At 42.1% G+C, this 25,238-nt stretch overlaps 1 protein-coding gene across 3 annotated transcripts; it reads right to left on the bottom strand.

Moving 5' to 3' along the window:
- Window positions 1–6,209: 6,209 nt before the first annotated feature.
- LOC121279429 (tumor necrosis factor receptor superfamily member 11B-like) lies at window positions 6,210–24,404 on the bottom strand. Of its 3 annotated transcripts, none has more exons than XM_041190673.1 (5): window positions 24,193–24,404; window positions 16,646–16,830; window positions 12,175–12,547; window positions 11,157–11,339; window positions 6,210–8,975 (listed from the first exon to the last, which is right to left on the bottom strand). In XM_041190673.1, exons 2-5 carry the CDS (start codon window positions 16,661–16,663, stop codon window positions 8,647–8,649), a joined length of 903 nt encoding a protein of 300 aa, XP_041046607.1. In that variant the 5' UTR covers window positions 16,664–16,830; window positions 24,193–24,404; the 3' UTR covers window positions 6,210–8,646. The 3 variants fall into 3 exon arrangements, with proteins under 3 accessions (XP_041046607.1, XP_041046608.1, XP_041046609.1); XM_041190674.1 differs by having other exon boundaries at window positions 24,300–24,404; XM_041190675.1 differs by lacking the exon at window positions 16,646–16,830.
- Between the last annotated feature and the right edge of the window lie 834 nt (window positions 24,405–25,238).

The following is a 25,238-nucleotide window of genomic DNA, read 5'->3' as shown; positions in this document are numbered from 1 at the left end:
AGGCCCATGAGGAAGCAATTGACAACGATTTTTTGCAGCCCGTGCGATTTTCAATGTGCTGCATGGGCACAACGGGCAGGCCACATTTTTAAAAACCACATCCACGGGCGGGATAAGAGGGTGAGTTGGCTCATTAATGCTAGTTGTTAGTACTTTAGTTTCTAAACTTACTGCTTCTTGCTTGTGTGAACAGAACAACTTCAATTCTCTTCAGAACCGCTTTGACAGAAAGAGCAGGCTTCATTTGAGGACTCTGGAGGAATCATAACACTTGGAGCCTTGCAGGTATCAGACAGAATTCCCTTCCACTCGGAATGGGGATTGTGCTTTCTGCTCTCTGAGGAGGAAGAGAGGGCTAGAATGCGGAGGCCAGGTGTCCCTATTCATCCTCCAGGGGAGCCACATGTGGGAGGACAGACACAGGCACAAGGGGGGCAGGGCCAGCAGGAAGTCCAAGGCAGAAGGGGCTGCAGGAGATGCCACTATCCTGCTGCCAGAGTTTACAGGCGGCAAGGCAGCCATCTCAATGTGTCTGAAGTGCAATGCCAAAGGAGGCTTCATCTCTCAAGGGAGACGGTGGCCTTCATCTGTCAGAGGATCGGCCCTGAGATCAGCTCCAACTGTATGGGTGGAAACCCCATGTCCATGGCACTGAAGTCATGGTGGCCCTAAACTTCTGTGCCTCCAGCTCTTTCTAGGGGTCAGTGGGGGATCTGTGCAGAGTCTCCCAATCAGCTGTCCACAGTTGTGTCAAGCAGGTTACAGACGCTCTGTTCAGGTGTGCATTGATTTTCATCCACCACTGCTCGGATGAGGCCAGCCAGACAGAGTGAGCCAGGGGCTTCGCAGTGATTGTTGGCTTCCCCCGTGTCCAGGGTGCAATAGACTGCACACATGTGGCCATCAAGGTGCCAGCAGGTGAGCCCAGTGCCTTCGTCAACAGGAAGAGCTTCCACTCCATGAACTTGCAGATAGTGTGCGACCACAGGATGCTGATTCCACAATCTGTGCAAGGTACCCAGGCAGCTCCCACGCTGCTTAAATCCTCAGACACTCCCAGGTGCCGGGGCTCTTCAGTGCTCCAGCCCGGCTGGATGGATGGCTGCTGGGTGACAAGGGCTATCCCCTCAGAAGGTGGCTCATGATGCCTCTCCGCCATCCAAGAACAGAAGCTGATCAGCAATACAATAGGAGCCACAGCTCCACAAGGGTCATGGTAGAGAGAACCATCGGTCCTCTCAAGATGCACTTCCAATGCCTGGACCGTTCAGAGGGCGCAGTCCAATATCAGATCATTATCGCTCATAGTTGTTGCATGCTGCACTCTCCACAATCTGGTGCTGGAAAGGGGGGACACAGTGGAGGAAGAAGATGTAGATGCAAATGCTCTGGCTGCAGGCAAGCAGTCCAGTAGTAAGTCCGAGGATGAGCATGCACAGGAGAATGCTGAGGGGTAGACGCTGACCCGGGCATACTCCAGGGAGGCAGGGACACCCAGGAGGCTTTGATCCTACACTCCTTCAGCTAGCCTGCCAAAGATGAACCAACAACACATGCCAGGGCTGCAGGCTCCATACTCGATACCTGACAGCAACATCTGCCTGGTTAGGAACACTAACCATGTGCCTTGTCATTAAAGCTCAATGACAAACAAGTCACTCATAACATCATGTGTTCCCCTTCACCTGCAGAAGTAATGAAGCCCCCAGAGAACCAAAACATTTCACGAATGCCAACTTGCATATAGAACTTAAAGTCCATTAAAAGGTGTTGAACAGCACAACTACTTCAAAACAACTGAAACAAGGGGCAAAAGAAAATCAGCAGTGAGAAGCCCGTGTTGTGCCTAAGCTGATTTATATTTAGGTTTGTGGGTGCTACATCTAGGTGCTCCCCCCTCGCTGGCACAGGAATTTAAGACAGCCTGCTCACTCTGCTGTCCTGTTGACTTTGATGACCTTGGCGGGCATCCTCTGGCCCATGGAGCCTGGGCTGGCTCCGACTGGTTGGGAGCGGCCTGTGGCACAGCTGGCATCTCCCCAGTTGCTGCAGCCTCATCAGATGCCACAGTCACTGGCAGAGGGGCGAAGGAGCTGCAGCCGTCATCCGGAGCACCCTGAGAGGAGCCTGCAGAGATGACAGGCACTTCATGTGCCAACATGAGGTCGCTTTGGACCTCCTTGCTCACCGTTGATGGATGGTCACCTAGCTGGGATACTGGGTATCCAATCCATCTCCCACACAAACACTGACCAGCTGAGGTCATTGCTGGTGTGAGGGCTTGCAGGTCCAAGTGCATCCCCAGGAGGCCCTGATTGTTCTCCTGGAGGAGCATCTCCATGAGAGTCGCCACTTTCTCCACGGAGGAAGCATTGCGCTCAGCCATGAGGGTCATTGCATTGTTCATGCTCCGCATGGACTCCTCCATCACGGAGACCAAGGCACACATTCCCTCATGTATCTCCACCAGATCCTCCCACACACCCTGCTGGACTTCCAGCATCTACTACCTCAGGGACAACTCCAGAGGCACATCATCAGCTACTGACTGAGCATGTTCCTGGTCCCTAGCAGTCCCCCAACTGCCAGCGCCCTGGCCACTCTCTGTCTCCACCTGCACCTCAAGCAAGTGTGAAGTGCCCTCACTGCTATGCACCGAGACACTAGCTGATGATCTTATCCCCACCAAGGTGCTGATATCTGCGCTGGTGCCTACCTGGCTGAGAGGGTGTGACGCTTGTGCATTTATATCTTCTGGGCCCACAGGGGTCAGCGACGGTCTCTCTGCCTCCTGAGTGTGGGAGTGCTCCGGTGAGGTTGAAAGGAAGAACAAGGACATTTGATTAGTAGAAGTCAATACACTATTAATGTCCATGCCTGGCCCCTGGATCAAGATGCGCTCCTCCTTCCATTATCAATGGGGATCCCATGTTGGATGCTGAAATCAATATACAGTCAACTGTGGAATCTTTGCACTGACAGGCATTGTAACCTCAGTGCACGGCATTCTTACCTCACAGTGGCACCCCAACCTCACCGCAGCTGGTTGATCTAGGCACATGGCGCCTCTCCAGCTCCAGTGCCTCCTACTCGTATCTGGTCATGATGAGAAGGTGGGCTGCCCTCTGCCAGTCCACAGCCTCTCTGCATTATTGTGGGCTGTCTTCTCCTGAAAGGAGAGGGGAGCATTGATTTGTCCACAGTGTATCTGCATTGCCATTGCAGACTGGCCACCCCCATCTGAGTGAAACCTTGCAGGGCTCATCCGTTTCATGACCCTGGAATTGCCACACACTCACCCCAAGCAGCCAGAGCTGACCACCTTGACCAGATGCTGCCTCCATCACATTTGCCACTCACACTCTAAGACCTTCCAAACCCACGAGCGCTACCACCTAGAAGGACAAGGACAGCAGATGAATGGGTACACCGCCACCTGGAAGTTCCCCTCCAAGTCACTGAGCATCCTGACTTTGAAATGTTTCAGTGCTCCACCACTGTGCTTAGGTCCAAATCCTGGAGCTCGTCCCCAAATAGTACCGTGGGTGTTCCTGCACCATGTGCAGTGGATACAGGAGGCAGCCCAGCACCATCCTTTCAGGGGCAACTAGGGATGGCAATAAATGCTGGCCGACCCAGCGAAGGCCACATCCCATGAATGAATGAATGTAAAAACAAAATTCTGAGTTGGCAGGGGGGCAGGGGGGCCTACCTAACTGTTGTGCTAAGTGACCCATGCCAACATGGTACTGACCCTTCCCGATCGCAAGAGGTCATTAAACCACTTGCGGTACTGCACCCAAGTGCGTCTCACCACATCATGGGAGCTGACCCGTTCTGCCACCTCCTCCAAGGCATGTTTTGTTATGTAGGGGAGTCCTCCTCCTCCCATCCCTTGGCACAAGGATCTTGCGGCGTGCTGCCACCTCCTTGAGGAGGGCAGTGAGGCACTCATCTGAAAACTTTGGGGCCGACTGCCCCGTCGACCTGCCTCCTCCCGCCTGGCCCGCTCTCTGAGAGTGCTATCTGACATCCTCCTGTCCGATATCAGTGGCAGCCTTTGGAAGGCTGCCTGCGCCATTTCTGAATAGGCTGCCGGGTCGACATTGGACCTGGTGTTTACTGGCCTCCCACCACCCACCCCTTCCCACTGATCTCAGGAAAATGGCAGCATGGAGCCAGTTGCGGTTGGCGATTGGCTCCGCACCCACCCGCCCCTGCTCCCGTCCAGCCAGCCGCCATAAATCAAATCCTGGCCCCTGTCTAACAAATTTGATTGAATTTTTCAAGGAGGTGACTAGTTGTGTAGGTGAGGGTAATGCAGTTGATGTAGTCTACATGGACTTCAGTAAGGCTTTTTACAGGGTCCCACGTGGAAGAATGGTCAAGAAAGTAAGAGCCTATGGGATCCAGAGAATTTTGGAAAATTGGATCCAAAATTGGCTTAGTGGCAGGAGGCAGCAGGTGATGCTCGAAGATTGTTTTTGTGATTGGAAGCCTGTGACGAGTAGTGTACCACAGGGATTGATGCTGGGACCCTTGCTGTTTGTAGTGTACATTAATGATTTAGACGTAAATGTAGGAGGTATGATCAGTAAGTTTGCAGATGACATGAAAATTTGTGGTGTCGTAAATAGTGAAGAGGAATGCCTTAGATTATAGGACGATATAGATGGGCTGGTAAGATGGGCAGAGCAGTGGCAAATGGAATTTAATCCTGAGAAGTGTGAGGCGATTCATTTTGGGAGGACTAACACGGCAAGGGAATACACGTTGAATGGTAGGACCCTTGGAAGTACAGGGGATCAGAGGGACCTTGGTGTACATGTCTATAGATCCCTGATGGCAGCAGTACAGGTAAGATAAGGTGGTTAAGAAGGTCTTTATTAGCCGAGGCATAGAATATAAGAGCAGGGAGGTTATGCTGGAGCTGTATAAAATGCTAGTCAGGTCACAACTGGAGTATTGTGTACATTTCTGGTCTCCACACTATAGGAAGAATGTGATTGCACTGGAGAGAGTGCATTGGAGATTCACAATGATGTTGCCTGGGCTGGAGTGTTTCAGCTATGAAGAGAGATGGGTAGGCTAGGGTTGTTTTCCTAAGAGCAGAGAAGGCTGAGGGGGGACCTGATAGAGGTATACAAAATTATGAGGGGCATAGATAAGGTGGATAGGAAGAAACTTTTCCCCTTTGCGGAGGTGTCAGTAACCAGGGGGCATGGATTTAAGGTAAGGGGCAGGAGGATTAGTGGGGATTTGAGGGAAAATTTTTTCAACCAGTGGGTGGTTGGAATCTGGAACACATGGCCTGAGGGGCTGGTAGAGGCAGGAACCCTCAGCATTTAAGTATTTCGATGAGCACTTGAAATGCCGTGGCATATCAGGCTATGGACCAATTGCTGGAAAATGGGATTAGAATAGGTTCTTGATGGCCGGCACGGACATGATGGAGTGAGGGGCCTGTTTCTGTGCTGTATAACTCTATAACTCTGACTCTGTAATTTACTGCTGATATGATACCCATTACAGGATTTAATTGCACTAAAGAGGGTACAGAATAGATTAATGAGGATCTTTGCCAGGAATGGAGAAATTTAGCAATGAGGAAATAGGGTAGCCTGGGTTTGTTTTCTTTGGAACAGGGGAGGCAGAAGGGAAATTTGAATGAGGCATATAAAATGATTAGGGGTCTAGAGTGGATAGAAAGGACATATTTCCCTAGGCAGAGATGTCAATATACATAGGGCATGGATTTAAAGTAATTGGCAGAAGGATTAATCCAGAGAGTTGAGGAGATTTTTTTTACCAGAAGGTGGTGAGGGTCTGGAATTCATTGCCTGAAAGGGTGGTAGAGGTCAAAACCTTTACCACATTTAAAAAACACTTAAATATGCACTTGAAGTTGTGTAACCAAATCAAGAGTTGGAAAATGGGATGAGGCTGGGTAGCTCTTTTTTAGCTGACACAAGCAAGATGAGTCGAATGATCCCCATCTATACCATAATTTTTTAATGTTTCTGTGAATACCATTAGATTCTCTTAAAGTCTGAATTTTTCATATATGTAGCCTGTGATTGGTCCATGATACTAAAACGGACAATTAAATGTGACTGTATGCATTTGTAGATGTGCAATTAAACTCAAAAGTACTTTTCTGGATATTGTCTGTACTCACGTTGTTAAATATAATATCTGACAACTTTTAATGTTTTGAAGAATATCATTTGTATTTAAATCATAACATATAATACTGGCAACTTTAGCAGTTTCTAAAAGTGGTACATAATGCATTTTATAACATAATGATTTCTCAATGCAAAACACATCCAAACGAAAATAACTGAGGCAGCCATTAACCATTATCAGAAGATATCTTTCAGCCCAGTTCCTTATTAAACATTCAAACAGCTGGCTATATATGAGAACTTTAGAGTGCATATTTTTCACAGCCCACTGGAGTGTTTCTCAGTTTTACAGATATAAAGCCTTCCTGAATCCATTACCTAACTCTTTCTTTTAAAAAACATGGAGCCCAATTTGTGAAACATGCTTACTGAGTGTATGGAAGAAGGCCACTATATTTCTGGCATCTCCTATGTTGCCTATTGAAAATAGTATAATCTGCACAAGCAAATTATGTTTCTTTAGAAATAATTCAATTTGTTTATTTTACACTTGCACAAGACCTTAACCAAAATAAGGACCCACAAATGAAAAATAGAAAAGGTAGTTTTCAAATGAAGGAAAAGTGTATGTAAATCTCATCTTTATATATTATCCCTCTGCTGAGATTTCCGCTCTTAACCAGCCGTAGGATATGCAGAGTTAAACTAGGCGGTGCATCAGAAAGAAAATGATGCGTGGCACTCTGAGTACTTTTGCATTCCATAATGTCAGCTCTGCAGTAGCATTGTGGAGGAGTTTGGTTCGGTATCCTTTTAGCTAAGGAATGCTGTATGGCAGAAGGAGATTTGTGGGAGGGGGAATGCTGAGAACATTCTTGACTTTTGACTAAATTACTTACTCTTGTTGTGGGCTCGTTTACTACAATTTGTCCCTCTTTGCTTAAAGCTCTTAGCTTTTCAGAGAGAAATTTGTTGGGTAATTGTGTCAGCAGGCTGACATTTTTACAGTAAGCATTGCTGTGATCTGATATACAATCATTATGATCTGTTGACACATTAATGTTCTAAATTACTAATCACCGCACAACTGTACCTGTTGCAAATTTACAGTGTGGTTGATTTGTCTGCTACTGCTTTTGCTATAAATCAATAGCCTCAATCCTTAACCAATTGAGCCTGAGGTCCCAATGCTTAAGAAACAAAATGCCAGATTTGCACAGAAATTCCTGACTAAACCCAGTTTTTAAAATCAAAATATTTGCTACAGAATGCTTCTTTCCTATCTTGGCGGCACTTGATCCAAATGTTTAGGTTATGATTTATAGTTGTTTTATAAATTGGCACCTTATCAATAGCTTGGATTTATGTTCCACACATGTAGCCAGTTTCAATTTAATATATGGCCACTAAAATTTAGATGTGCCTTCCTCTTAGTTCTGTACCAATATTATCTTCTGTACTCTGTTCCCACAACAGCAGTAAAAAAATCAGTTGAATTATACAGTACATAAGGATTAAAAATACACATCTGGTTATTTGTGAACAGAATGGACAAACTGTATTGAAATATACAGATTATGCACATCAGAATAATAAAGTAAATTGGACACTTGTTACAAATGGAAAAAGCAACACTCATGAATACAACAGGATTTGGACAGCATGGCACATCTAACAATCTTTAAAGCATAAAAACACTTTCTATTGGTGTGGTGAATACTGAATAAAACCATAAAATCGAGAAACATTCCTTAATATAGTAAAATCTAGATGGTGAAATGCTATTGACAAACTTGTGCCCAATTATGCAAACTATGAAAACAGATTGTGGATTGCTGAAAAAAAGAGACATGCTATCAAAGCTTTTAATCCTGCACTCTTCAGGGTAGCTCACAAGAAATTACCAACTCTAAGGCGAGAACAATTTATACTGTGCGAGAAGAGAGTGCTAATTGGTTGGCATTGGTGGAGGCGTTACCACAGGGAATGCAGCATGAAATAGTTAACTGCCCAGGTTTGTTCAAATTCAAATTCTTTTTTCAGCAATACTCAAGTTCTCTATTACCAAACAAAAATAAATTGTACCATTTTGAAGAATATAAGAAGGAATGCTTCAATATCACTACAGTGGAATCTGTTAAATTCTTATACAGATGTGCTAAGAAAAGCTTAGCTATTACTGAAAAGAGAGACATGTTGTTGAAGATTTTTTTATCTTGCACTTATCAAGGCAAAGACAAGAATGCCCAATTTCAAACTACCGCAACAATTTATAGTCCAGGAGAAAGGGATGTTAGTTGGTTGGCAAGTCAACTCTGATTGGCTGAGACATTGCCATGTAGAAAGCATGAGAACGCACTGATAATTAATTACGCAAAAATGCTTGAAAGGCAATGAATCAGGAAAAGGTTGTGAAAAACGATGAATACTGTGGGTTTTGTTTTAACTAGCTTTCTTTAATTATAAAAAGATTAGTTAGATCAGAGCTGCACTCATATTTTCAAAGCATCTCTGCCCACTAACTTACTGAAACAGCACAATTTTTCTGCACTGCAGTGACCTTATCTTTGAGGAACTTTTTTGACACTTTTTTTGCAACTTTATTAAGTTTGACAGCCCTCAGAATTTTAACCAAGGCTTCTGCGGTTATGGTTTCCTTCTGCTGCATCTTCCACTTGTCCAGGAAAAGCATAATCTGCTGATGCTTCTGCTTGTCATTCCATGTTTCCAACACACTTCTTCTGGTCTCATTGAGGAGTGCCTTCCCAAAACTGAACACTTTCCGCTGCTCGATTTTTTGTCGTGCCACAAAGTAAAAAAGTGCCTGTTCACACTCTGTAATACCTTCTGAAACATAGAATTAAACCAAATTTCGTTTAGGTTTGATTTCAGCTGCAAGCTTAGATATAGTCTTTTCCCAGGTCCATATGCTGAGAATAACAATTGGTTTGGAGCCAATTACAAAGTCACAAAATCAATTTTGCACAGTTGTTATCATCTTTTGGCTGAGTCACAGTTCACAATGTATTCTCAGCTATTCTAGGATTTTTTTCTGGTCAAAGAGCTAGCGTTGGTGGCAATGATATAGGTTTAATGGAAAATGATGGATGGTCAGGAATGAATCACAAATATCTAAATCACAACTGCTTTAAAGTCACAACAAACAAGGCGGAAGTGATCTTCATCTGCTGCTCTTTCATTTCTCTTTTAATAAGCAAGCAGCTAAAGGCCTTGAATAGCTTAAAACAAAACCATTTGAGCAATTTTTAATCAGTAAAGGAATCAAGGGTTGTGAAGAAAAGGCAGGAATGTAGAGTTGAGGATTATCAGATCAGCCATGATCTCATTGAATGACAGAGCAGACTTGATGGGCCAAATGGCCTACTTCTGCTCCTACGTCTTATGGTCTTATGGTCCTTTGATGAAAGCAAAATTGTAGTCTTTGCACCAAAAGCAGGTTAGAAAGGGGAAGGCACCACATTCCAAGAGGCTGTCAAATGTTGCAGCGCTAAGTGAAGCTTTAAAGGAATATGCTGTTTCCCATAGATGGCCATTAGGTCCCCTGATCAGTTGCTCAAAGAGTTTGGCAGCAGGTAGCTGGTGGTGTGCAACCTGCATTGTTCAATGCATACTAATTTTGCAATGGGGCTGCCTGTGCCCAATCTGGATAGGAATTGGGCCTGCTGAAAATTTGTGGAGTCCATTTTTAGGCATTTTCAGGCAGATGTTTATACCCAGGCATCAGGCCTTTTCAATCAGGAATTTAATGCCTGTTGAAGGGCCCTTTCCTGAAATTAGCCACAGATGGGTAGTGTATGATTCTCCAGTGGCGAAGAAGCCGTTAATGAAAAGCTATTTTTTAATACCTGTCTGTGGAACCAGGAGGAGCAGAAGTCCAGGACACCAGCAGAAGTGCTGCTTCAACTCTGCAGGAGTCAATCTTGACCCCCTGCATCTTTCTTTCCTCCCGAACTTGCACAAAGTCTGCAACTCACGAAGCAGGCAGCCTAACACTGATCTCATCATTAGGTCAAGCTGCCTGTAGAAGTGTGATCAGTGCCAGCAGCTTCTACTGAGTTTGTTGGTGAGACCTGAAGGCCAATTTCCATTGGTCCTCAAGCCTTTCAGTGCAGGCACACACTGGTCTTGTTGCACTGAGTCTGAGCTTGAAAAGAGGCTCAGAGGAAAATCTGCCACACGATATGTATAGATTCACCAAACTAATGCTCAGAAGACAATACTGATGACAGCGTTCTCAGAATGAGAGTCAGCCTAGTACAAGTAGTGAAAGTACAATAGCGGTATTATAGATTCAATAGGCAGATCTAAAATTTTGAGTACTATATAAGATCTGGTTTTCATCCTGAAAAAGTAGATCAATAGGAGAGTGCCTGTGTATACCATATTTCAATCTACTGTTAAATGAACACATTCCTCTTCCCCAGCAGCATACAGATTATATACTCAGAACCTCTATTCTTCTGAATAAGGATGGTTGGAGGTGCTATAAATGCTTTCCCAAGCATTTGAAGAAAAAGCATGGAATTTGTCCTCGGAAGATAATTTTTCCCTAAAGTCAAATTTTCATTAACAAGAGAATGAATGGTAAACAAGTTAGCTTGTTTCCTGCTTAAGCAGATGTTAACATCTTTGTGGCTTTCACAAAAGAACAGGGTCACCTTGGTGCTCAGAGCAGACGTGCAGTCTACATATAATTATTGACGTTAGCAACTCAATGCTAGGGTTTTTTCCACTTCTATGCAATTTAATTTGGAGATCTTCAAATAGTGTCAATGTGGTGATCCTACCTTCCCAACAAACAAGCATAGTCTATGATCTTGAATATGCAGTTAAAAGCAGTGTACTGTTGTATTACATGAAGGCAAAAAATACTTCATAGTGAACTTTGACATAAATATACAAAGCCATTTCTGAGCTTGTTGCTTAGCCTGGAGAGGTACAACTTAACTGTTTAACATGTTCCATTCAATTACACAGGTTAAAATTTTTAAAAATCTATTGAAATACCTCTGGAGCCATGGGGCTGGCAGGGGCTGCACAAATTATCATGCCACACAGTGCCAAGGATGTCCAGCTTTAAGCCCAGTTCAGTGCAGTTTGTGTGTCTCTTACATTGTGCGATGGCAGAACTCACTGATGAAAAGTAACCCCGAGCACATTTCCCACAAACTCTATCTGTATATGGAGTGCCTGGTTAATGAAAACAGATAAGTGAATCCTGCTTAAAGAAGTACATACAAAAATAAAAGACCTCACAAAGTTGACTAACATAGTCAAGGGGGAAAAAGGGGAAAAGGGGAATAAGGGAAAAAAAACATTTGTTTCTAATAGAGTTATAAATTCAATAAAACTAACAAACGTCTGTCGTCATTTTGGAAGCAGAATACATTCAAATCTTTATTATGCAGTCAGATCTATGAAAACAAAGGGGAAAGAAAGTTTCCATTTATGAGTGATCACATACTCCAAGCGTGTAATATGTTATGCAAATAAGATTTACAAAGACAGTACCAGAACTGATAGGTTATAACTAACAAAAAAGGCTGAACTGGCTGGGGCTCTTTTCTCTTGAAAAGAGAAAGTTGAGGGGTGACTGAATGGAGTCTTGAAAATTATGAAGGGATTCGTTAGGGTGGAGCGAGTAAAGATGTGGGGGAGGCCAAAATGAGAGGCCATAAGTATAAGGTAGGCATCAATAAATCCAATAAAAAATTCAGGACAAACTTCTTTACCCAAAAAATGGTTAGACTGTGGAAGTTGTTACTACATGGAGTGATTGTAGCGTATAGCATAGATGCCTTTAAGGGGAAGGTAGAAGGAGTGAGAAAGGAATAAAAGAATATATTGATAGGGTTAGATAAAGTATAGTGTAAGGACATTTGTTTGGAGCATAAACAGTGGCACAGACCAATTGGGCCAAACAGCCTTTTTCTGTGCTCTAAATTCTAAGTAGTTTTCAATTTTGAAAATTCGAACAAAGATGTACATTTCAACTAGGCAAATTACAAAATAAAACACTTGATACCTGCAGTTTTAACTTCATATCCAGGAAGACATACTTTCTGCTTCATACAAAATTCATATTTCCAGAAGTATCCATCTTTGCATTCGCACACTCTGTTGTGAGTCGCATTACATTCATGTTTAATGTATTGAGCTTCTTTGCAGAAATTATTGCAGTATTGACATTTTTGTAAGTAATTCCAAAACTGCGTATAATGATTTGCTGAGCAGGGTGCACAAATGGTATCACGGTCTTTCGTACAAGGCACCTTCATATATTGTCCTGGAGGGCAGCGACTACAGGTTCGGTCTTCATATTGAAAAGTAGGTACTGATGCTATGCATTTCTCTGTACTTGCATAAATAATAAAGGCAATAACCAAGTTGAGCAATGACTAGGGAGAAAGAAAGGTTAACTTCAATTATAGAAGCAGTATCTAGTTGGACAATCAATGCAGCCCTACATTTAAAACACTGACAGAGAAGTTTTCCTGCTTGCCAAGGCTAGATTATGTGCCTATCTTGGGAAAGGGAGAGGGCAGTGGTGAACAGCTCCAATCCATGACCACCTGACACATCTGCAACAAATTATGGACTGCCAACAGTTTAAAAGAAATAAAATAAGGGCACAATACTGGAGATAAACTTATATCAGAAGAAAACATGTTTTTTATTTGTCTTCTCCTATATTATTTAATGACAGGCCGCTTTCTGTTAGTATTCAGGAATAAAAATGAAACCGATTCTCTTTAAGTGAGTGGAAGTGATTGCTGGCTGAACCTGTGGTTGACATGATGAAAAGGTTTATTTTCTCCTCAGGGAACGGATGGACAGAAAGATTCCTTTAAAATACATTGAGCCGGCATCTGGAATCCCTGCCAAGTTGCACTCCAGGTTTAGTAGCATGGAGTTCCTGTTTCTCACTCTTCCCATATTTAGGGGCCTGTCTCAGTCATGCTGTTATGGGGAGGTATTGAATTCAGCAAGCAATTCTTCAATGTGAGGGTAGGTTAGTTGAAGACTTAGTCAATCCTGGCATGTGAGTTATATAAAAAGACCCATATTCAATAATTTATAAAGTATTAATAATAAGAAAAATATCTTATTATATTTAAAGTGACTTTTTAAATCAAATTATGATGTTAAGTCACCATTTCATAGTAAATGAGAAACATATCAAGGTAGTGCATTGAGAATTTAACTTTCCTGGTACTGGAAAAATTATTGAGACAGGGTTTTCTGCTTGTCTTTCATAAGTGGGTTGCTAACATTGCATGATAATTGTTAATATAATTATTATAATATTTAGATGTTGACATTCTGAGTTTGGCAAATCTTGCCTGTTCACTGCATAAATCATTAATTTCCCAATATCTGTGGTGGTTAATAAAGCTCCCATCAGAAGTGCATGTTCCAAGCAGAACATTTTCCTCAATATTTCTTGCTTAGGGAGAAAAGGAATTGTAGGGAATCATGGTTAACATTATAAATAATGCAATTTCTTTTTGTTTAAAATAGCCTTTATTCTATATATATAGATATATATATATATCTATATCTATATATAGAATAAAGGCTCTATATATATATTTATATATATATATATATATATATATACACCCACACACATATATTTGTGGAGAGAGGAAGTCAGAGAAACATGCATGATTTAGTAAATCAAAGTTCATTTCAACTGAAATTATAAACCAAAATGTTAAATATAATTAAAGAGGGAGAAAAATCACAGGAAGGATACTTTATTTTCAAAGGGACTTGTCAAATGCCTGTCTGAAAAAGTTATAAAATATTTATCAAATATATATTCAAATGATAGTGATTACATTGGCCCAGATCTTCAGATCAGCATCACTGCTGCGCACATTGCTGCTGGCCACAAAGATTTCTGCCACGCAACCTTTTTATGTTATTTCAGCTGGGATTTCCGATCCCAGCTGCAGCAACAATGGATCAGCACAGCCAATCCTGTGAAAAATCAACAAAAGCTGGAGAAAGCAGGTGAAGAGAGGACACACCCCCTTTTTACGACATTAGCTGCCATATTCAGGTAAGCTTTTAGAGGTCTCAAATCTTTCAGCGAGTGAATGGTTTGGTGTGTAGGTGCATGAGTGGGTGGCTGAGTGAACAGATGGGTAGATGAGTCAGTGGGTGGGTGAGTGAGGAGATAGGTGGATGGGTCAGTGGGTGGGCGAGTGAGTAGGTGGGTAGATGGGTCAATGGGTGGGCGAGTGAGTAGGTGGGTAGATGGGTCAGTGGGTGGGTGAGTGAGTAGATGGGTCAGTGGGTGGGTGAGTGAGTAGATGGGTCAGTGGGTGGGTGAGTGAGGAGATAGGTAGATGGGTCAGTGGGTGGGTGAGTGAGGAGATGGGTAGATGGGTCAGTGGGTGGGTGAGTGAGCAGGTGGATGGGTGAATAAGTGGTGGGATGGGAGCAAGCTGTCTGGCCAGTGAGTGCCAGGTCAGAGGGGGCTGTTGGATCAGGGGTAATTAGGTTGGGGAGGGTCAACTCAGGTGGATAATAGGGTCGGGCCAGGGGGTTAGTCGGGCCTGGGTGTGTTGGTGGGAGAGAGACTCCAGTCAGATCGGGGGTGTAGTCAGGTCTGGGTGGGCAGATGGCTCAGGTTGGGTTGTAGTTGGATTGGGGGTTAGGTCGAGGGTGTAGATGGGTGAGTGGGTCAGGTTGGGAGGGCAGGGAAGTCGAGTTGTGTTGGGAGGGGTCTGGGTGGAGGTAGCAAAGTTGGGGTAATCGGTCGGGGGCATAGACAGATTGGGGAGGGGGGTCAGGTCAGGGAGGAAGTTGGATCTTTTTGGGTGGGGATGGGTCAAGGGGTTGTAGTCAGGTCAGGGTGGTAGTTGGGTCTGGGGTATTATTTGGGAGTGGGATGTGGCCCTCAGTTCAGCTACACTTACTGATCACTGAGTTAGACCAGGTACTAACCAGTGTAACATTTCCAGGTAAGTGTCCAAGTAAGTCCCACATATCTGGTCCAAGTCTCTGCTCTGAACTTAGTTTCAGCGACATACGTTAGGGCCCTGGGCAGTGGAAATCAGCCCTTTGGAAGTTTAAACTTCCCGGGTAATTATAGTGAATGTCTGTGCTTTAGGACTCCTGTGGGTCCTGACATGCATCTCCCAACTTCAGTCCAGGTTTCGCTGCTCTGGATATTGGAAGATTTAGGCTAAGATATTCTTTCCTATGTGCCACTTCACTGATCTAAAGGCCACATGCTTGATGAAATAATGCCATTCTCTGCAATGGAGACCAACACTTCTGACTATTGTAGGAACTAATCCTGAGCCCTTTCATCTCAAAAAACAGTCCATTGATTAAAGTCATCTTTGAAAAGGCAAGAACATTTTGGATTTAAAAAGATGTCTTACAGCGTATTGAATTCATGTTTCTAGGGTATCAACCAGCCACCTTCTTAATATAGCATCGAATTATTCTTAAATAGTCCTAACAGTAACCAGTCCAGCATGAATCTCTATGACAACATATGGTCACATATCACAATTCTATGATAACAGACAACAGAAAGGTACATGCTAAAAGTTCAGAAACATGCTTTATAAATAGTATAAGGAAGACGACCATGTTTTGCAAGTAAAAACTAAAAGTATTGCATTTATATAAGGCTTTTCACGATCACCAGACATCTCAAAGTGCCTCTTGGCCATTGGAATACGATTCTTTGGAAGTGTAGTAACTATTATAACATAGGAACATTTTAAACATTAATTGAAAATAAAATAATAAAAATAAATAAAAGGTTTCTGATTTCAAAGCTGTTATATCTTTTCAAACCAGCGAACGTTGGCTATGGACGTTCATTTTTTTCTCTTTTGTGTGCTATTTTTAGACAGCTGTTAACGTATTAAAACGGAATATAGTACCGGCATGTTAAAATGAGTATATACATTTGCCAATCAGAAACCATGCCCTGTAATCTCCCGGATCATTACAGGCTGCTCATATTTAGTAAATTATAATACCTGAACTCCTTGATAGATTTCTGCCTTTGGTGTGACAACTAACCATATTCCTATGTACCAATCACAAATATAGGGCTACAGGACAAGTGCTGGAAAATGGGATTAGAATAGCTAGGTGCTTAATGGCCGGCACGGACACGATGGGCCGAAGGGCCTGTTTCTGTGCTGTATAACTCTATGACTCGAACTTTGGACATGATAGGTTGTCGATCACTTTCCTGCTTATTTAACTGGCGCACCAACAGGCACCTGCCTGTCCGGATCCCAATTTCACTGTCCGATGCCACAGCGTGGATCACTAGCGGGAAAACAGTGGAAAGTCCTTCCACGTACCCCGAGTAGTCATCAATTTAAGGTCTCCACTATGTTATTCTATCAGAATTTTTTTTTGGAATTGTTAAGTTTCCAATAACAGGGGTCCCTACACTCATCTGTAATCTCTGGCTCGTACATCACTCTTTACTCCGTCCAGTTACTACTCACCGCTTTTCTGAACTCCATCTGGCTGCCTGGGATTTACTCTTTGATGCGCTGCACAATGAAGCCGTCGCTGGATCCTGCCCCGACCTGCGGAGAGTTTAAAGGCTGGGAGATTGCTGTGGGAATTCCCCCAATTCGGGGAGGCGCCTCGGAACCTTCCTCCTCCGAGTTCATTACTTCTCATCCCCCTTGTTATAATAATGTTGAATAGTAAAAATGAGCAATGATCAACAGTAGCATCTGCCGTTGATTTATTTAATAATGCCATAATCCATATCTAAATATTTAAACTAAACTGAGTGATACAGTCCTAATCTTCACGTCCATCAATACAGTTACATGGCATCTTTTCTGGCCCGATTTGCTCCAAAGACTTCTTGTTGAAGTGTAGTCATTGGTGTCATGTACATATGCATGTAGCCAGGCCTGGTCCAGAGCAATAAGTTCCCGGTTACCAGGTGCTCTTCCATTTAAAGATATAAGGCAACATAGTACAGATGCTGTAAATCCTGAAACTAAAATACGGATAATGCTGAAAGTACACAGCACATGAGACAGTATCTGTGAAAAGAACAGACAAGCTGACATTAATCAACATGCCATGAACTTTTTTTGGGCGATGGGGAGTTGTGCATTTGAAGCATCTGAAACTCTGAGGGAATGGGGATTAATCTCAACTCTCATTTAAGGGCTACTTATTTGTATACTTATATCCTCCAATTTGGAAATTACAGTGCAAATTAATAATCTACATCAACCAACATTATTTTTATGTGTTAGCATTTTATGCTGTCTTTTACTGCAATATTAATAGTGGTTTCATGTTGGGATTTTTAATGTACATGCGCTGAAAGTATTGTATTATTCTATGCCTGTGGATCAGCCTCAGCATAAGCGACAGTGATAAGGAGGTAGAGGGTCCTTAACACCCCGCTCAGGAAGTCCCATAGATGTTGCTTGACACAGCTCACAAAATCACTTTGTCACAAGTATCAAAAGTATGAATCATCATCCTTTTTCCTTAAAAAAGCCTCTTCATAACAAAACTGAAAGTCTCAGAATGACCTTTCTTGTTTTTGCTAATGGATCACATGAAAATGGCTGAATGATTTTCAGCACTTGTTCCCTGTACTCTTTTGCAATCACCCTTTTACAGAGATTGACTGGAAATGTAATTTCTCATTAGGATTCACTGTGAGCTTCAGGTTTGGAATACTGATTGTTATTGTGTTTGAATTTTTCATAACCATTTAAACTCTCCCTGTTCAATGGATCATTTTACCCACCACCGTCAACACCCCTTTGTCCTTTTGTCTATGACATCTTTGGCAGTCTCTTCTTGGCCTCCACCTATCACTGGCCCCCTAACAAGCTCTCCTGTCCCACCCCCTTCTACCAGTTTATATTTAATCTCATTTCTATTTGTCTTAGTTCTGATGAAGGGTCAACTATACGTTAATTATTCACACCATGTCTTCTAGCCTCTCTCTCCCTCTCTGAGGGCTATAGCTGTTCCCTTGTTTCCCCCTGAGTTTAGTTGTGATGCTCTGATTTCTCACAGGATTTCTTCATGATGCTTATTTCTCATGGGGATTTGCTGCAATGCTGATGATTTGTCCAAAGATTCTGCCTGGTATTAACAAAAAAAAACTTGCATTTATATAGCACCTTTCACAACCTCAAAGCACTTTGCAACTTACTAAGCAATTTTGAAGTGTAGTCAAAATTGTAATGTAACACAACAACCAATTTTAACATAGCAAGATCCTGCAAACAGCATTGACATAAATGAACAAATAATCTGTTTTCGAGATGTTGGTTGAGGGTTATATATTGGCCAGGACAACTCCCCTGCTTTTCTTTAAAATAATGCAATGTGGTCATTTACATCCACCTGAGACAGTGGATAGGACTTTGGTTTAAAGTCAGCTGTAAGGTAACATCTCCATTAGCTTAGCACTCCTTCACTGCTCCAATGGCGTGCTAGCCTAGATTACATGCCCAAGGCTTTGGAGAGGGGCTTGATCGCATTACTTCTGCTTCAGAGAGAAGGTTGATTGGAGACCAATAGTGATTATAACAGCTGTCTTCAGTTCCTTTCTAATTAGAAAAGTCATGGTTTCAAAGCCCCTGGTGCAAAGTACGGCCTTTTGCCTATTCACTTTGCTTTTATTTCAATCTAATAACTTGATTGTAGTACACTAATGGAATAATTTGTAACCTAGGTGAGGCAGAAATCTATTGTATCAGATTAGCCATCAGTTAGGTGTGTTGGCTGAAAATTGCCCACTTCACTACTTCCAGTTTTCCGTCCCTACCCGGAGTTGAGAATTACATCTGAAAAAATCTGAATACAATCCTGAGTCAAAATTCAATAAATGCTCGTGATCTAAGAAATGAGGTAATATTTTCTAACCCCATGTTTGTGTTGTAATTATTATGTAAGTTACAGGAACTACTTCTCTCAGTTCTTTTGTCATCTGTGATTCAGCTGGAGCTGATAACTACCTGGAAGTTGTAACCGAATGATCTGTTTTAGCTTCAAGACCTTGCAGTCTTTGGTGAGTCAGTCTTCGTTGTCTTAGTTCTGTGAGCCAACGTAAAGTTTAAATATATTTTCAAACTTTCTACTCAACATTTCATAAAATTTAAATTTTATGTAATGGACCATTCATGTTCTACTGTGATGTACCAAGACCTTTCTATGAAATGAGATGGTATCACTTTTATCAACTAACATAAAGAAAAACTGACATTATAATGATTTTGTTTTCATCAACCAGAATTCTCTAGTGCAGCAATGTGACTAAAGTTGATCTTGGCCTGAACTGTGACAGTAATTTCAAAATGATCATTTCATGTCTAGTGCTGCATAGTAGTAACATTTTAAAAGCCACTGGGCCCTAATTCATTTTCCAGTAAATGCTTAGTACCTGATTTTATCATAACCATTTTCCTTTATTACCAAGTTATGGAAAATATTTTCCCAAATATGCCTCCTGGTAACAATTTGTTTATTGTCTTAATGGAAGAAGGGACATTAAGCAGAAGTTTTAGTCTGCAATGTTTCTGTCTTCCGGCTTTTTTTAAATCAGCAAATAAAGGTAACCCCTACCACTGTAATTCTAAGCACAAATGTTATGGGCAAAGCACATGAAAACAAGGTAAAGTGACTTTCTCACACTTTAGTTTCCAAAGGAGATTATGTATCGCTACCTCTTTAGAGAGTAGGTGAAGTCATGTGTTGTTAGAAATGGTATCAATGTTTTATTAAGTTTAAAAAATTAGTTAAAGTTACAGAGTTGCAGGAGCCAATGCTGATCTCCACAAATCTGTGGCCCAATCTACACACAGACACACAGGAGAGAGAATGAGAATCGTATGCAAGATATGTAAACATGTCAAAGATAACATGCACATCACATCTTTCAACCCACATAAAAAGATACACTGTCTAACTCTTCCAGGATTCAAAAAGAAAATTATATAGTGGAACTCTGTGATTTAGTCAAAACAAAACACACAATCACAAAGAGGCAGGACAGAGACACATAAGTAGAATTTTCCCAGACTGGTGGTTGCAGGTTTGGAGGGCAAGCAGGTTGGAAAATCCAGGAAATTGATGTCAGGTTGGGTACCCAAAGTGATCCCGCCCACTCCCAACTTTGCTTGGGACAGTATTGAAGGTAAGCAGGAACCCCCTTGGACCTGTTGGGCAAGTAATTAAGTAATTGTTGAGGTTGTTAAGAATTACAAACTGCTTTAATTCTGAATCCAGGCATGGGACCAGTTTCCTAACCTGTCAGCAACTCATCAGGTCAATGAGACATGTTAGTGGGAAGAACTTCTTCAGTGAAATTGAGAAGGCTGGGAAGACTTTGATCAGTTACCCTGAAGAGCTGCAGCCTTGGCCAGGTGAGAGGTTGCTGCTCAAAGCACTTCTTCAAAAAGAGAGTGCTTTCACTGCTTGACAGGTGATTACCAACTTTTTGGAAGGCACTTCACCTGCTTAACACTTCACTCACCTTTGACTTGGGATCACTTTAAGAGACTGTAAGTGGAGAGCCACTGAAGGAAGTGACATCATGTCTTAGATGACCCAGGGATTGTGGGTGTAGACCGACAGAGTTAGATATATATAAATGTGCTCCTTTACATGTGGTGTGTATATATGTTCCAGATCAAGTTATAATAAGGAACCCACATAGTTGTTATATATTGCTTGTATTTCTGTGACTCCTATATCAGGCACACATGAAAGGTCTAATCCAATTTCCAGTTAGCAATAATGACAACCCATGATGACCGGAACCATGTGTACTATTTTTAATCTTTAAATAATGCTAACTCTCAAGTATCTTAATCGATCAGGATTGAATGCAACCATTATGGTGGGATGTTGAGTTTAATCAGAATTTAAGACAGAATATAACACACTAGTTATAGAGCAAAAACAGACGACTATGACAAGTAGCAAGTAATGGTCCAGATCAAGCAGGACAGCAGGCATATGAGAACAGCTCTTTCATTCTTCTCCTTCACCTCTCAAGCCCCTTAGGAGTATTTGAGCAGAGTCCCCATTGAGAGTTCTTTTCCACCGCCTACTGCACAGAACTTTCCTAATGTCTCTTACTTTATACCCTTTTACCAGAGTAGACACCTGGCTGAATTACTGACAAGGTTTTTTCTCCCTATAATGATTTGCTTTATTTCAAAATGCCCTATAGAATGTTGAGTTCTTTGTCTAAACCTTGGATTGAAAAGTTCTCCTTTAATGCCATTCACCTGCCATTAGCTTCTTGAGCCATCACACCTACCTTCTGGCTTTGATCAATCACCCTTACCTCATCGTTTCCATTTTACTTCAAAACTGTTCTCGCTGACCAGTTGCATCCTCCCAGTAATATTTCATCTCTGGCACCAAACTCACTCCCAAAAATGTCATTATTTCTATCTATTCTGCTATCAGTTATTGAAGTGTAACGCTGTTTGGAAGACCTGTGAACAAGTTGTTCATAATGGCCTTTCAGTTCAGTTGTTCTTATTCCTTATCAGACTGTTGAACCACGTTGTTGTTCCCTAAAGTAAGCTTTATTCTATTTCCAAACACTAATGAACTCAAGTACTTCAGCAAGCACCTTAATAAGCGAGATTAAATGAAAAGCCCAGCACAGCTTTGCACAATGGTTGTTTTAAGTATCTATCAGTTGTTCTCCCAGTGCAGTATGAGGCCTTGTCTATCCAAGGGCCCTTTTTGGGATAGCCATCATTACCTAAGGCTAACCATCTTATCGGTCTTGTTTCTATGGCATTGAAACCTTAAGCACTTTCTGGTAAAACAGTACTAACTGTAGTACCAACCTGTTCCTTTACCAATTTCAAGCTGATTGTAAATATACTATACCTATAGCTAATTTCTAACACATGTTCAAGAGAACATGTTGGGTCAGGGCAAGGTGGAAGAAGCACAAATGTTCATGCAAGGAACTCCCCACTCTGGCACCAGACACATGACAGCTGCTGTGCTACAGTTGCAGGAATCAGCTATTCACCCCTGGAGGGGTTGCTCCTTGTAGCCAGGCAGCTGTAACTTGTTAAAAAGTAAAAACAAACTTCCTTTTTCTTGTCTCTCTCAGTCTCCATGCTCAGATTGGCAGTGGGTGGTCCCACCTCAGCAGTGGGGCTTCCAATCTCTGGGTGCTGGAGGGCTTCCCATTGGCCGTCCCACTCCACATGATTGGACAGTGAGCCCATTCCCTGGCCTTTAATTGGCTGGAGCATTGAAGATTACTGTGGATGTGCCTAAAGTATGCTGTGCGGTGTTGGGATCTGGAACTAGCCCCCATTTCTGATTCCCAATCCTGAACTGAAAGGCCAGCCGACATTTTAATCCCCATGCCTCAACAAATACTGCAAATTCTACTAATCAAGCAGGGGAATGGGACTGATCGGATTGCTCTGCAGGGAACTGGCATGGACTCAATGAACCAAATGGTGTCCTTCTCTGCTGTGACTCAATGATATAAATAATGCACCGTCACCTATTACTGGCCTGGTAGCCCTAACCTCACAAACATTTCAGTGAGGTCGCTCAGAACGCTGCTTTTAGTAACTGAAGCGAGGCTGGCTACTTTGATAAAGTTACTATAGAATCACACATGATGAGCAAAGTACAGCCATATAGTTAACAAAGGTCAGCACCAACCTTCAACCAAGGTCTTGTCAAAGAATAAATCAGCAACTGCAGGTTACTTCAGGAAAAAGTACAATTTATTTAGCGCTAAACAGTACAATGGCCATTGGGAGCAGGTCACAATAAATCTGCTCAACGATAAAACGTTCAACAGCAATATTTATACATTGGCTCCAGCATTTTCACACAGTGATCCTATTAACTTAAATGATCTTATTAACTTGAGTGATCTTATTAACTTGCTAAAACAAAAACAAAAATACCTGGAAAAACTCAGCAGGTCTGACAGCATCTGCTGAGAGAAACACAGATACAAAAACAGAATTACCTAGAAAAACTCAGCAGGTCTGGCAGCATATAAAAACAAAAAACTGCGGATGCTGGAAATCCAAAACAAAAACAGAATTACTTGTTTGGATAACCTTTCGAGTCCGTATGATTCTTCAACAGCATCCACAGTTTTTTGCTTTTATCTTATTAACTTGCCCTTCTTTATTCTCTATAACAATATCTATGTTAGCTAATTGACTTTTTTTACTCATACAGTTTCTCCCAGTGCAGTATGAGGCCTTGTCTGTCCAAGGGCCCTTTTTGGGATAGCCATCATTACCTAAGGCTAACCATCTTATCAGTCTTGTTTCTATGGCAATGAAACCTTAAGCAATTTCTGGTAAAACAGTACTAACTGTAGTACCAACCTGTTCCTTTACCTATTTCAAGTTGATTTTAAATATACTATACCTTTGGCTAATTTCTAACACAATATCTCACAATAGGTCAGGTAATCAGTAAGTTAACTAAGTAATTACATCAGATGCAAAACAGACAGTTTTACAAAGACAGACAGTTTACAAGGCATAACAAAAACAGAATTACCTGGAAAAACTCAGCAGGTCTGGCAGCACCGGCGGAGAAGAACTCTTTTCTTCTCCACCGATGCTGCCAGACCTGCTGAGTTTTTCCAGGTAATTCTGTTTTTGTTTTGGATTTCCAGCATCCGCAGCTTTTTGTTTTTATCTCTGAGTTTACAAGGCATGTTGCATCAAATTAGAACACAATCAACAGCCTACAAGACATAGAATACAAAGAACAGGGAAGTTAAAAAAAGCAAGCTAGCCACCACACTTAGATAATTAATCGCGCACAAAGTTCATTTTATTCTGGCTATGCTCCAAGAATACTTTCCTGGTTTTCCCACAAAGCTTACACTTTCATTTTAACATTTATCTGCACCCACATAAGGTACAAGTTAAACATAGTCAGGATTGTTAACATTTTCATGTCTTCCTCCTTGTCCATGGTGGGTTTTGGTAGGCTATGGGACAACTGGCTATTTTCTTAGCTTACTTCCTCTTACCTCTCGATTTCCTATCCTATAATATTTTCTTTCTCAGTCTCATCACAATCTTCTGCTGTAGTAAAGGTTCCTTATTTGGGAACTACAATAAGCCAAGTGGATATTACCCTTCACGATGAGCTCTGTTGATATCCTGAGCCAATAGAGGGTTTCTCAGACTGTGGATGAGATCTCCTATGCTGAATGTGCTACTAGCATTAGTTCTTCGACAGTGAATCTGGAAAACATGAGTTAATGTTTTCTGTGTGTTATCTCCTGTTCCTTTTGTAACTCCTTAACTTAATTTCTCCCTGATTGGCTGACAGTTTTGTATTGTCTGATAGTGAACCTGTCTACACAGCTGTTTCTGTATATTCCCGACCTCAGAATCTCTCTCAGTGTCATACTCAACAGAGTTAAATAATATTTTTGATCCCTATCCCCTGGGGTCTGATAAGATTAATTAATCAATGCATGTTATGCCTGTCTCTTTATGGGATATGTGGAACATTCCTTGTTCCAGTCCTACTCTGGCCCCCTCCCACAACTCTTTCTCCGGTACACCAATGACTGCTTCGGTGCTGCTTCATGCTCTCGTCTGGACCTGGAAAAATGTATTAATTTTGTTTCCAATTTCTATCCCTCCATCATTTTCACATGGTCCATCTCTGACACTTCCCTTCCCTTCCTTGACCTCTCTGTCTCAATTTCTGGTGATGGACTGTCCACCAATATTCATTACAAGCCTACCGACTCCCACAGCTACCTCGACTACAGCTCCTCACACCCCACTTCCTGTAAGGACTCCAACCCATTCTCTCAGTTTCTTCGCCTCCGCCGCATCTATTCTGATGATGCCACTTTCAAAAATAGTTCCTCAGACATGTCTTCCTTCTTCCTTAACCAAAGTTTTCCACCCATGGTGGTTGACAGGGCCCTCAACCGTGTCTGGCCCATCTCCTGCGCATCCGCCCTCACACCTTCCTCTCCCTCCCAGAACCATGATAGGGTCCCCCTTGTCCTCACTTATCACCCCACCAGCTTCCACATTCAAAGGATCATCCTCC

The sequence above is a fragment of the Carcharodon carcharias genome, chromosome 6 (genome assembly GCF_017639515.1).
Source record: "Carcharodon carcharias isolate sCarCar2 chromosome 6, sCarCar2.pri, whole genome shotgun sequence".
NCBI classification, from domain to species: Eukaryota; Metazoa; Chordata; class Chondrichthyes; order Lamniformes; family Lamnidae; genus Carcharodon; species Carcharodon carcharias.
This window is presented reverse-complemented; position numbering and strand designations above follow the sequence as displayed.

What these genes read in the sequence shown, in the direction of transcription:
- LOC121279429 (XM_041190673.1), bottom strand. An exon ending in ATATGAAGTTAAAACTGCAG is followed by an intron (nt 11,340 to 12,174) that starts GTATCAAGTGTT and finishes TTCATTAACCAG; the next exon opens with GCACTCCATATACAGATAGA. An exon ending in CCAGCCCCATGGCTCCAGAG is followed by an intron (nt 8,976 to 11,156) that starts GTATTTCAATAG and finishes TCTATGTTTCAG; the next exon opens with AAGGTATTACAGAGTGTGAA.